This window comes from Hyla sarda, chromosome 3 (assembly GCF_029499605.1).
Source record: "Hyla sarda isolate aHylSar1 chromosome 3, aHylSar1.hap1, whole genome shotgun sequence".
Lineage (NCBI taxonomy): Eukaryota > Metazoa > Chordata > Amphibia > Anura > Hylidae > Hyla > Hyla sarda.
In genome coordinates, this window is record NC_079191.1 from 191,273,107 (window position 1) to 191,287,510 (window position 14,404).

The following is a 14,404-nucleotide window of genomic DNA, read 5'->3' on the forward strand; positions in this document are numbered from 1 at the left end:
ATCAAGTAAAGCTGCTGTGGTGCTAGTGTTGGTGGTGGCGGCAGGCGGACAAGTAGTAGCATGTGAGGTGCCCGAAGCTAAGCTAGAGGAGGAGAAGGACGGTGCGTCAAGGTTCCGAGCGGAAGCTTTAGTAGTAGATTGGGTGTCTTTTGATAGCCAGTCAACTAAGTCCTCAGAACTTTGGGGGTTCAGGGTACGTGGCCTCTGAACACTGGCCATTCTAGGGCCAAAGGGAATCCCAGCACCATGACGGCCCCTGCGGGGTGGCCTTCCTCTGCCTGTCATTTTTTTGGTTAAATTTGCACAACTGTCGCAACTAAGGGTGACACAATTTGCCCTGCAGGCAGGAAAAATGGCAAGTGTGACGTGAACTAACAGTGACGGCTGATTTTATTTAACAGCCAAAAAAGGAATTTTTTTTTACTTTGCACAACTGTCGCACCTAATGTGATTTGCACTAGGGTGACACAATTTGCCCTGCAGGCAGGAAAAATGGCAACTGTGACGTGAACTAACAGTGACGGCTGATTTTATTTAACAGCCAAAAAAGTTTTGTTTTGTTTTTTTAATTTGCACAACTGTCACGCCTAATGTGATTTGCACTAGTGTGACAATGAGCAAAAAAACTTGCCAGCGGAGCTCCCCTTTCATCTAGTGGTCCCCAACCAGGGTGCCTCCAGCTGTTGCAAAACACACGGACTGATATATTTCAGCCCTTTGAATACTGTAGTAGTTAGTTGCTTTAACCCCTTAAGGACGCAGGACGTAAATGTACGTCCTGGTGAGGTGGTACTTAACGCACCAGGACGTACATTTACGTCCTAAGCATAACCGCGGGCATCGGAGCGATGCCCGTGTCATGCGCGGCTGATCCCGGCTGCTGATCACAGCCAGGGACCCGCCGGCAATGGCCTACGCCCGCGATCTCGCGGGCGGCCGCCATTAACCCCTCAGGTGCCGGGATCAATACAGATCCCGGCATCTGCGGCAGTTCGCGATTTAAATGAACGATCGGATCGCCCGCAGCGCTGCTGCGGGGATCCGATCATTCATAACGCCGCACGGAGGTCCCCTCTCCTTCCTCCGTGCGGCTCCCGGCGTCTCCTGCTCTGGTCTGTGATCGAGCAGACCAGAGCAGGAGATGACCGATAATACTGATCTGTTCTATGTCCTATACATAGAACAGATCAGTATTAGCAATCATGGTATTGCTATGAATAGTCCCCTATGGGGACTATTCAAGTGTAAAAAAAAATGTAAAAGTAAAAGTAAAAAAAAAGTGAAAAATCCCCTCCCCCAATAAAAAAGTAAAACGTCAGTTTTTTCCTATTTTACCCCAAAAAGCGTAAAAAACATTTTTATAGACATATTTGGTATCGCCGCGTGCGTAAATGTCCGAACTATTAAAATAAAATGTTAATTATCCCGTACGGTGAACGGCGTGAACGAAAAAAAATAAAAAAAAGTCCAAAATTCCTACTTTTTTAATACATTTTATTTAAAAAAATATATAAAAAATGTATTAAACGTTTTTTATATGCAAATGTGGTATCAAAAAAAATTACAGATCATGGCGCAAAAAATGAGCCCCCATACCGCCACTTATACGGAAAAATAAAAAAGTTAGAGGTCATCAAAATAAAGGGATTATAAACGTACTAATTTGGTTAAAAAGTTTGTGATTTTTTTTAAGTGCAACAATAATATAAAAGTATATAATAATGGGTATCATTTTAATCGTATTGACCCTCAAAATAAAGAACACATGTCATTTTTACCATAAATTGTACGGCGTGAAAACAAGACCTTCCAAAATTAGCAAAATTGCGTTTTTCGTTTTAATTTCCCCACAAAAATAGTGTTTTTTGGTTGCGCCATACATTTTATGATATAATGAGTGATGTCATTACAAAGGACAACTGGTCGCGCAAAAAACAAGCCCTCATACTAGTCTGTGGATGAAAATATAAAAGAGTTATGATTTTTAGAAGGCGAGGAGGAAAAAATGAAAACGTAAAAATTTAATTGTCTGAGTCCTTAAGGCCAAAATGGGTACCTACTGCTGTTGCAAAACACACGGACTGATATCTTTCAGCCCTCTGAATACTGTAGTAGTTAGTTGCTTGAAGGAACTTAAATTTGATTCTGGAGTACCCCTTTTAACCAGCGGTTCCCTCCCAACCAGGGTGCCTCCAGCTGTTGCAAGACTAACGGACTGATATCTTTCAGCCCTTTGAATACTGTAGTAGTTAGTTGATTGAAGGAACTTAAGTTTGATTCTGGAGTACCCCTTTTAACCTGCGGTTCCCTCCCAACCAGGGTGCCTCCAGCTGTTGCAAGACTAACGGACTGATATCTTTCAGCCCTTTGAATACTGTAGTAGAGAGTTGCTTGAAGGAACTTAAGTTTGATTCTGGAGTACCCCTTTTAACCAGTGGTTCCCTCCCAACCAGGACTGATATCTTTCAGCCCTAAAAAGGGCTTTTTTGGGTGCTGTCCTTAAAACAGATGTTACACTAGTGCTTTAGGAATAAACTGGACCCTGAATACACCACCTAGCAGCAACCAAGCTATTGCTTTCCCTATACAGCAGGAGCAGCTTCTCTAACCCTCCACTTCCTAAGCCTGCAGCATGCTAAATGAGGCTAAAATGGCATCCGTGCAAGAGGTAGGAGGGTCTGGAAGGGAGGGACTGCTGCTGATTGGCTGTAATGTGTCTGCTGACTCTGACTCACAGGGTCAAAGTTTACTGCAATGTTAAAGTATAGGGGGCGGATCAAACTTCACATATGTTCGTCTGGCGATGCGAACGCGAACATGCTACGTTCGCCGGGAACTGTTCGCGGGCGAACAATTTGCGACATCTCTATCCATAACCTGGCATCAGTGTATTTATTACTCCACGTCCAGGTGGAAGGCAACAGGCTTTACCACAGCCATGTGCAGGGGACTTTGAACGTAATGTTTCTCAATGATGAGGTTTGTTGTATACATGGTCGTGCTTGCATTAAAATCATTATTAATTTTGACTAAAACAAAACCTGCCAAAATCTACCTATGAGATCTCAAGAGGGTCTAGGTGAAATATCGCCAGTTTAGCCATTTACAAACCAAATGTAGTGCTACAATGCATATATTTTCACATCACATAGTATGGGAGATACATATATTTTCACATTGTATGCATGATACATATTAGTAGAAGTGAATTTCTTATCAGTCTATGTGAGTTGGAGTGGGTCAGAGTTGTAAAGTGCTAATACTCCTCTCTACCTCATAGAGACAGAGCAAGAAGATAGCACTAATTCTAGAAGTTAGAGAAGAGTCAGAACATTGGGTACTAGTACTAACAATACCACTACCAGGTCCACTAACCTTATCTAATTTAGCAGGATATTATATACAGAAAGAAACAGCATACACATTGAGAACAGGGCAGTGTGATCTAAGCATGCATGTCCACCTTAAACAGGAACTCCGCCCCTAGATATCATATCTCCTATCGTTAAGATGTCTGAGTGTGGGGGTCCCACTGCTGGGGACCCCAGCGAACCCAGCTGCGGCACCCCAGACATCCAGTGCACGGAGCGAACTTCGAACTGGCGATGTAGGGTGGAGGCTTGTGACGTCATGGTCACGCCCTGCTCGTGATGTCACGGCCACGCCCCCTCAATGCAAGTCTATGGGAGGGGGCATGATGGTAGTCATGCCTCCTCCCATAGACTTGTATTGAGAGGATGTAGCCGTGACGTCATGAGCAGGGCATGACCGTGATGTCACGATCTTCTGGAGCGGCAACCAATGCTCTAAACAAATGCCGGGTGCAGCAGGGAGATCGCTGGGGTCCCCAGCAGCAAAATCCCAGTGATCAGACATCTTATCCCTTATCCTTTGGTTGGGGGATAAGATGTCTACGGGCAGAGTACCCCTTTAACTGCAGAGCTGGTGGACATTACTCCAGACAACCTACTCAAGCAGTATGTTACTGTATGCATTTTTAATAACATATATTAAAGAACAATAATATTTTTTTTTATATTGAAGCTAATTTCCAGAAAAGTCTGAGATAAGACAATATTTCTAAAAACCTTTAGCAATCAGAAAGAATACAGCTCATTTTATTGTAAAGCATATCCATCTTAAATGTATGGTATCAGCATATGTATGGTATAAGTACGAGCATATTATTCAACATAAGTGGTAGTGTATTTTATTATCACCAGATACTGATGCATATTATTTTATTCTTATATACCGTATTTTTACTTTTTAATTGTAGATTTTTTATTCTGTACATGATTATGAAGGCAGCCATCTTGTTTGAACAGCATTAATGGACATCAGCCAGAACAACAATAGGTCCTTTTCTGATGGTACATTCTCTTTATTGCTGACCTGTCAGCAGAAAACATGGGTGAATTTCAGACTTTCCAGTGCTGAGATATAATCCTTTTTGTCCTCACACATATGTGGATCAAAAGCCCAGGAGGCATGGCATTCCCCAGCACAGCAAGGGTCCAGGTAAGTCCAGCCTGTGTCCTACTTTTTACCACCCACTGGCCCACTTGTATGTACAGTATCTATCTATAGATCTATAGCCAGAGGCGTAGCTTTTATCTTCTGGGCCCCGATGCAAAATCTGCAACAGGGCCCCATATGCCAATTATGATACAGTCTCTTATGGGGCAGGTGTGCTTTGGGGCCCCCTTAGGAACCAGCGCCCCGGTGCGACTGCTACCTCTGCTATCTCTATAGCTACTCCTCTGTCTATAGCCACTAGATGAAGAAAAAATGAGCTGTATTTACCTGGGTTCTAGCCATGTCGGTGAACATCCCTTGGGTTTGGAGCCTCATTTGTATATTAACAAAAAATCTTATTTCTTGGAATCTTGATGACTAGCCATGGGTTTATATACACCCCTGTATTCCTGCTGACAGGTCTTTTTAAAGATCCAGATAATCATAATCACATAGGAGCCCATGCACACTGGACTACATTGTGCAATGTCCATTTGCTATCTCAAAATATACAGTACAGTGAAACTAACTGTTACGCCTAGCGCTCCGGGTCCCCGCTCCTCCCCGGAGCGCTCACGGCGCCTTTCTCCCTGCAGCTCCCCGGTCAGCGCTGACCGGGAGCGCTGCCCTGTCATGGCCGTTGGGGATGCGATTCGCACAGCGGGACGCGCCCGCTCGCGAATCGCATCCCAGGTCACTTACCCGTTCCCGTCTCCTGCGGTCATGTGCTGGCGCGCGCGGCTCCGCTCTCTAGGGCGCGCGCGCGCCAGCTCCCTGAGACTTAAAGGGCCAGTGCACCAATGATTGGTGCCTGGCCCAATTAGCTTAATTGGTTCCCATCTGTTTCCTGGCTATATCTAGTCTCCTCCCTTGCACTTCCTTGCCGGATCTTGTTGCCCTAGAGCCTAGTGAAAGCGTTTTTGTGTGTTTATACCCTGTGTACCAGAACTTTGCTATCTCCCCTGACTACGAACCTTGCCGCCTGCCCCCGACCTTCTGCTACGTCCGACTTTGCTTCTGCCTACTCCCTTGTACCTCGCCTATCTTCAGCAGCCAGAGAGGTGAGCCGTTGCTAGTGGATACGACCTGGTCACTACCGCCGCAGCAAGACCATCCCGCTTTGCGGCGGGCTCTGGTGAAAACCTGTAGTGTCTTAGAACCGGTCCACTAGCACGGTCCTCGCTATCCCTCTCTGGCACAGAGGATCCACCTCCTGCCAGCCGGCATCGTGACACTAACCTACATTCTTACATATACAGTTTGAGTTTTTTTTTTTTTTATAAACATTTGATAAGGGACAATATCCATCAATTGTCTTACCTGTGGCACCCATTTGGAAGATACAAAACTGGTTACTTCAATGACAGATAGACCTGCTTCTGATAGGCGGTTGATTAACTCAATTTTAGTGGCAGTTGGTACAAAAGCCTGAGAAGAAAATATTATCAGTTTCTTATTCTTTCAGTACTTTCCTTTTAGACTATAATTCATTCACTCTCTGTAACTATACCTCTTAGTCATTCAGCTGCCTACTGTATATCTTATTATATAACAGCAGAAAAATGAAGTCAGCCTTCAATTGTTATAACATTTTCGTATTGTACTTACTGTTCCCACCTGTCTGTGTTTTATTTCATAGGTTTAAAGGCAAATCTGAAAGTGTCACTGTTGCCGGTTAAGTAGCCAATAATTAGTTATAATGAAATATAAGACAGCTTTTTTAACCCCTTAGATGCCACAGTCACTATCAACCATGGCATTTAAGGAATATGACCGCAAAACATGTCTTCCCATCAAATCATGTGGGGCATTGTCAGTTATACCCAGTGTTCTTGTGTTGACTCCATAAACACAGTTACTGTTACATGATCACAATGTAACTTCTTTATATGTTAACCTTTAAAACGTAAGTGCAACCTCCATCCAGCAACAGGATGTCTGTTTAAATCTCCTACAACTTTATAGCCGAGACTAAAGTAGTCAGCATACAGGCTTTCCTGAAATCCCATAGACTTACATGACCATTTCCTGACTGGTGTTGACTCAGGGAAGTCTCAGGCTATGAAGTTGCAGGAGATTTAAACAAATATCCTGCCACCGAAATGTGTGATTACAATAACAAGGAGAAAATGTTAACATTTTGATGATAAAATTTATATTGTACCAACTTTGCTGACTTTTTTGTCAGCATTTTCCTGTTAGAAGGCTTTATTCCTTTTGTTCCAAATACTGATGAAGGCAGTGTGTTCAAGTTGCACAGGTTTGCCAAGATCAATGGGAAAAATATCCCTTTACAAAGTTCAAAGCTGAGACATGGGCAAAACCTGTACCCATGTTAAGTGCTGCCCCTTGGCTCACTCTGAGCTGTGGTCATCATGGAGTGCCAGCACTGAAACTACCATTGATTTCAACAGGAGCTTACGTACATATACACTTAGAAAAAAAGCAGAAAAAATGTGGCATTTTTTGAAGTTCCTTCCCCAAGTCAATAGGAGAGAGGGGCTTTTGATGTGTACTGCATGTGAAATCGGCACCGTTTCTGCATACACCATGTAAACATAACTTGACCATTCAAAGGCAAAGTTTCCATTCCTGAAAAAATAGTCTCTATTAAATATTGGAATGACCAGGAGAAAATTTGTTTAATTATTTTTGTTTCACAATCTGTCAGCCCTAGATTATGTTCAGAGCTCAAGTGTCAAAGAGGTGCTATTAAGCCATAGAATGCATGCCTCTTTCCTCCCCAGCCCTCAATGCCTTGACTCATTGACATAGAGGGCTCAGTGCTGGAAGACAAGAAGAAGGTGAGGAAGAAAGGGGGGCTGCATCGAATGGCTCGACACTGCCTCTTTGACACTTGATCTAGACCATGATCTACACCTGGCATTCCCTTTAATGACTGAAAATTACGCAGTTGCTCTATTAGACCTTATTCATCCAAAGTTATTAACTTAGTTGTCACAGCTACCAGGCCCACATGGATCATCAGCTTATCTCAAGCATACCCTCATTTAGACAAGGATCAGTCCAACTTAGAAAACCCAATTAATTAAGGCGGTTATCAGTTGGCATCCTTATCTCTTGGACAGAGTAGAGAGCAGTAAAATAGAGTGCCTATCTCTTTGGAGAACCTAAGCTGCATTACACAGGCAGCTCTTTGGTTTAAATAGACATTGTATAATGCACAGTTCTGGTTGTGATAATATGCAGGCAACTTGAACACTGCCAGGTGTCCCCTAGGTGGTCCCTTACTATGAAGTGTTCTGAGCTCTTTGCAGTAAATGCTCTCACACATCCAGACTACCTCTAATGAGATTTGTCTTTTGTATGTATATATATATATATATATATATATATATATATATATATTTCTTTATTATTTTCCAAGATTTACAAATCCATACTTACAGTAATTACAGTTCAACCAACATTACATAAAACTCCCATCCCACCCGTTCCCCGAGCCAGCTAGGTTCCCTGCTCCCAAATACTCAGTTCCCTCTGAACTCTAGGGAGTGCTTTCTTTCCTTTAGAATATATAAGTTCAAATATTTTTATTTGTTCTACTTCATCAACCATTCCATCTTAGATGGACTCTCCGGCACAAACCACTTCCTAAGTATCAGAATCTTCCCTAATCCAAAAATCTTTAAAATAACATTATTCCTGACCCCACTCCACAGGCCTATACCCAGAATTGCTGTCTTCCTTTCAAAAGGTATTTTAACTTTACATTTTTTGTTTCACTATTTTATAAATTGCAACCCAAAAGTTATTAATCTTAGGACATCATCATAACATATGGCCTAGCTCCGCTTCACCTACTTGGCACTTGGGACAGTTAGATTCATCTCTTTTACCAATATTGTATAGGAATTTAGGTGTATATGGCAATCTATGCGCACATTTTTATCAGTGATATTTTATGGTTCATGTTTAATGAGGATCGATTAATATTTCTGAAAACTCCCCCCCACTCCACTTCATCTAGACTTCCCACCTCCTCAGACCATTTATTTCTGCTTTTTGGTCCTCTCCTTACCAAGGAGGCTTTGATCAGTCCCCAATAAAGCTTGCCCAGTACCTTTTTTGCTGTTGGAGGGATACTAAATACATAATCCATAAATTCATGTTTACTAATTCCCCATCTGGGGTTCATTTCATCTTTCTCATAGGCACTCCTTACCGAATTATACAGAAAGAGCTGGTTCTGTCTCAGATTAAATTCCCTGATCAGTGTATTCCATTCTACTATGTTATTATCTACTATTATTCACTCTCCTAATTCCCTTTTTTTTCCAATTAACATACTCTTTAAGTTTGGCCAATTCCGGCAAATACCCATTCTCCCATACCATTGTGTACTGTAAGCTCCCTTTTATCCCAATTAATCGTCTTGTGTATTTCCATACTTTATTTAACATTTTACACACAGGTTTCCTACTCATCTCTTTATGACAACATTTACCACTCTCAGTTAATTCCAGCGTAGTGCCATCCTTACTTTCCCATTTATTCAAAAGCATTGTAAGTGAATTATCCTCAATTACCATGTATTCAATTTGTGCCGCTATATAACACAGATGCATATTTGAAATTCCCAGTCCCCCACTTTCCAATGAGGGGGCCAGGAACTCCTGTTTCATGAGAATCCCTTTACTCCATATTAGATTGTTTATCTCTGCCTAGTATACTTTTAAAGTGTTGTGGCCCCAACCATATCGGTGCTGCCCTTATAATGTGTAATACCATCGGGAATATAATCATCTTTACTAACATAATTCTTTCTGCCATATTCATCGGTAATTTCTTCCAGATTTGGATTTTACTCTTTACCTTCTCTATTAATGGCCTAACATTTAATTGCGCAAACACCTCTGTTTTTCTTGAGACCTTCACTCCAAAGTAAACCAGCAACTCATGTCCCTGCAGCATATGTATCTCTTCTGGGATTCCTTGTCTATCCCCCTCCAACATTAGTAAGTCAGATTTCTTCCAATTAATTTGAAAACCCGAATATAACCTAAATTCCTTTATGATTTCCATAATTTTTTGTATTTTCTTATTTGGATCCAAAATAAATAAGACCACATCATCTGCATATAAGAGTATTTTTCCATTTATCCCATTAAGGCCAAATCCCTTGATATCATCAGTGTCCCTTATGATTTGTGCCAATGGTTCGATAAAAATAGAAAAGAGGAGGGGAGACAGGGGGCAACCCTGCCTCGTACCTCTCTGCAGCATTATAGCTCCCTGTGATATTTCATTATTAATGTTGATCCTGGCCTTAGGACTATGATATATTGTCCCCCTCCCCCCCCCCCCCGTAGAAATGTCCTGCCTACGTTTATACGTTCCATCACACCGAATAGGAAACCCCACTCCACCCTGTCAAAAGCTTTATGCAAATCCAGAGACAGGATGTAGTAGGGGTCCCAATAACTAGGTGACTGCACATTCAAAAATGTCCGCCGGATGTTTTCGTATATGTTTCTACCTGGGACAAATCCCTTCTATTGTGCAGTCAACTAGCCCATATCTTGGCAAATATTTTCTGTTCAATGTTTAGGAGTTAGATTGGCCTGAATGCTTTTTCCTTTATCTGATTTTCCTTCCCCTTTTTTTGTATTAGGATTATTATGGCCTCAGCCATAGAGGTGGCAATTCCCCTATTTCTAAGGATTTATTAATTACCTCCAAGAGGCATACTAAAAGGGGGTCTCTAAACTTTTTGTATATATCAAATATTAATCCGTCTGATCCTGGTGCAGTACTATTAGTAAACGATTTCAAACTGGCCTCTACTTCCTCTAGGGAGATGTGTCTTTACTATTACCATTACATTAAAAATATTTTCAATTACTTATTTAAAAAAAATTCTAAATGAAATCCATTGTCACACAGAGTTGATGCACAAAATAAATATAGCAGCATGTTACCTTTTCATTTTGTAAACCATCTCTTGGTCCGACTTCCACTATTTTTACATACTTGGGAAGCCCACTGGCACATGGCTCCTATAGAAAATAATAAAATACAACAATTTACCAAGAATAGCTGACATAGAGGGAGATTTATCAAAACGTGTGCAGAGGAAAACATGCCCATAGCAACCAATCAGATTGCTTCTTTCTGTTCGCACAGGCACTTTTAAAAATGAAAGAAACAATCTGATTGGTTGCTATGGGCACCTGGGCAACTTTTCCTCTGCACAGGTTTTGATAAATCTCCCCCATAGTCTTCTGCACTTTTCGCAAAGAAGCATCCAGAATTTTTCATGACAGAGGTATCTTACCCAACAATGAAGATGAGCCAACCTCCCAGTTCGGCACATTTGGACAGAATCAAATCTTGTGGATTTGGACAGAATTTGGATCACATTTGGACAGAACTCTACTCTAATTTTACTTCTACTCTGGACAGTTAATGAGATGGACATTCATCTCTACTTTTGTTAGGCTATGTACACACACACACAGTAAAATTGGTTGTTTTTTTTTGTTAGTTTTTTTTGCTATAATGACCATTTTTTGTTAAAGAATAGATTAAAAATCCACAGTTTGTGCACACATGAGGGAAAACATTGGATGCTATCTGAATAGCTGTTAAATAGCTGTAAAATCTATTAATTATTAATTGATTTATTGACACTTTGGTTATGAAAAACTATTTGCATATATTTGCTTACTACAAAAACATCAATTTTTTTTACAGCTAAAAAAAAAGTAATTTATCAAGAAAACCATCTAATCAAAAGATTTACATGATGACGATGTTGAGGATGATGGTGATGAAGATGATGGTCAAAGCAGGAACAGAAAATAGATTTGGGAGAGGTAAACATTAAGCTGGGGTCAGAGTAGATTCCCCTTTTAGTCAAGCAGCAGTGGATGCCATTGCCATAAATCAGTTGTGTAGTTCTTTCTAGTCTGATCATACCGCTCTCTGCTGCCACCTCTGTCTGTGTCAGGAACTGTTTGAAGCTGGACAGGTTTTCTATTGGGATTTGCTTCTAGTCTGGACAGTTCCTGAGATGGGCAGATGTCAGCAGAGAGCACTGTGGTCAGACTGGAAAAGCTACACTACTTTCTTTGTAGTATACAGCAGCTGATAAGTACTGGAAGGCTTAAGAGTTTTAAATTGAAGTATTTTACAACTCTGTTTAACTTTCTGGCAACAGTTAATTTGAAAACATTTGTTATCCACCGAAGTAACCCTTTAATTTCCAAATAAGCAGATTTTTTATTGACAGAACAGATGCAAAATGCTCACTGCAGCGCCGCTACACTTACTACAATTATTATTTATGTGTGGTCCTACTCCGATCTGTGTTGTTTACTGCTTAATCTCCCTCACGGAGATCTTCATCTAACCCCTACTATTTCTAAAAAATCTGCTAAAGCTATGTGCTCATGATTTTATAGTGGTTTTGACATCATCCCTATACTGCCTCCAAAATGGCTGGGAGGGGTGTTTAAAAGGCATTCATGTGAACATTCCTCCTTCTCCGTTCTGCCATGTGGCTGTTTTATTTTTGCCAGGCTCTGCCAAACCAAACCGCCCAGAGTTCAAGTTCTAGCCAAGCCAACCTTCTCCGAAAGTTGTGATTGAACTTAAATGCTTCAAGTTCGGTTCACACTTTGTGGTGAAATCACAATATTTTGCTGCTGTTTTTGGAAATTCTCAATGAACTGATAGTCAAAAAATACTACTGAAAATGCAACTAAATGAAAAAATTCATTCATTCATGTGGACAGAATTGCAGTCACCACTAGCTGTATATACACATGAACAAACAGAAAAAAATCTATGCTATACCTCTTGAGAAGTTGTTACATCTCCAAACCAGATAGGATCTTTTAGAAGGTGTTGGTAGCTGAGACAATGCTTTACTGCAGTGGGGACGTTACCCATCAGCCACAAGGTATAGTCCGGCAGACCCGCTTTATTTAGCTAATTTCTGAAACAAATTAACAAGAGAATGTCATTTGCGAAATTGCCCTTTGTCATTTGCAGAATTGCCTTTTGTCATTTGGGTGACCTTTGCTGCTTCTTCTTAATAGAATTAGCCAATGACAGAATACATTACCCACTGCTGTCTGGTTCACTGATAAGAAATAATATATTCTAACGCCTTTGTATACAATTCAGAATAAGATAACATTATAAGATGTAAAAAAAATACAGTGATGTGAACAACAGGAATGTGAAAATAGAATTACCAGCAGTTGTGATATTATTCCGCGGAAAAACAAATACAAGTGTACAAATAAATGACTGCCCTGTAATGCCACATCTAGTTAACATGCCATGGTATTTCCTGTCTCTCGTCAGCTTCCACCTATCAGCACCATCTGTATCCTAAGAATTCAATACATTTATTTTATAAAGTGACTAAGAAATAGTGCCCTGTAAGATAAATGTGACAATAAAACAATGACTATTTCCTGCCTTAGCTTCATGAAATGTTCTCACTCCTTCAGCCCTCAGATGACGTATACAGCACATTCCAGCATATTGCATGCGTTTTGCATGTCACATTTCCTATGATAAAGGGTTACAGAGGTCACCTTAGTATTTTTCTGCTTTTATTCTTTCCAATAATACACAGATCCTCTGCGCTGTATGTTTTACTCCATCAGGTTGCCAGCATAGATTTCCTGGCTGTATCAGATCTGCAGTAGGCATGCTCAGCTAAAGATGCTATCACATCTCTCTTAAAAGGGCCAGTGTTCACAGCAATTTAAAAGGGAAACGCCATAGTATGCTCAGCTCTCTACAAAAATTCACTAGTGTTTTGTCTTCATAAATCTAATACTTTTTTAAAATGAGACAAGGTATTGACAGGAATAGCACTATATCACTATGTATAACTGTATGTAAAGATTGTATGTAAATATGAATAAATAATATATTAAATTATGTAATTTGTTTACAACCTTGTAGGTCTTTATCTTTTCCAAAATGCCCTGTGCCATTATTTTTTTATAGATTAATTTAGATACCTAATTCTTTTTAGATAGATTATTTTAACCATTTAACAGTCACATTAAAATTGGAATAGCCTTCCCAAAATTGACACATTTGTATATTTAGTTGGTGCATAACTCAGGTGCGTTAAAGGGTTACTCCACTGGAAAAAAAAAATTAAAAATCAACTGGTGCCAGAAGGTTAAACAGATTTGTAAATTACTTCTATTTACAAATCTTAATCCTTCCAGTACTTATCAGCAGTTTAATGCTCCCCAGAAAGTTATTTTATTTTTGAATTACCTTTCTGTCTGACCACAGTGCTCTCTGCTGACACCTCTGTCCATTTTAGGAACTGTCCAGAGTAAAAGCAAATCCCCATAGCAAACCTATCCTGCTCTGGACGGTTCCTGATATGGACAGAGGTGTCAACAGAGAGCACTGAGGTAAGACTGAAAGGAAATTCAAAAATAAACTTTCTGACATCAGTTGATTTTTTTTTTTTACATTTTTTCCAGCGGAGTACCCCTTTAAGTCTATTTTAACCTCTTAGTGAAAGAACAAACTTTGGCTTTAAGGATGGGTTAGATATTTTTTCCAGCAGTCATAACTAGTGTTGTGAGAAACAAACCTACAGAACCTGGGTTCAGTCAGATCATTAGGAAATGTTCCCTTCGGCAAAGGCTGATTGACTTTGTCAGAAGCAGTAAGCCAGGGCTTTAAAGAGTACACATCATTTGTAAAAGCTTTTGACATGTCCTAGTGACATGTTAAAAGTTTTGATCAGTGGGGGGCTTGACTGTTCAGACCTCTGCCTATCAGAACGAGCAAGAAGAAGTCTGAGCTACCACGTGCTCCTTTTCCTGCCTCTGTGTTACGTTATCAAGATATACTTCATAGGCTCACATTGGGT

At 40.5% G+C, this 14,404-nt stretch overlaps 1 protein-coding gene across 2 annotated transcripts in view; it reads right to left on the reverse strand.

The window, feature by feature from the left end:
* The window catches only part of HMGCLL1 (3-hydroxymethyl-3-methylglutaryl-CoA lyase like 1), a 116,213-nt gene extending 103,012 nt beyond the window's left edge, over nt 1-13,201 (reverse strand). The window contains exons 1-4 of one of the 2 annotated variants that reach the window (XM_056565750.1): nt 13,092-13,201; nt 12,340-12,481; nt 10,461-10,538; nt 5,839-5,946 (exon numbers count right to left, since the gene is read on the reverse strand). In XM_056565750.1, coding sequence (XP_056421725.1) covers nt 5,839-5,946; nt 10,461-10,538; nt 12,340-12,435 — 282 coding nt within the window. In that variant the 5' untranslated portion in view covers nt 12,436-12,481; nt 13,092-13,201. Of the gene's footprint in view, nt 1-5,838; nt 5,947-10,460; nt 10,539-12,339; nt 12,482-12,972 lie in introns of both variants that reach the window. The other variant, XM_056565751.1, reaches the window with a different exon arrangement.
* Between the last annotated feature and the right edge of the window lie 1,203 nt (nt 13,202-14,404).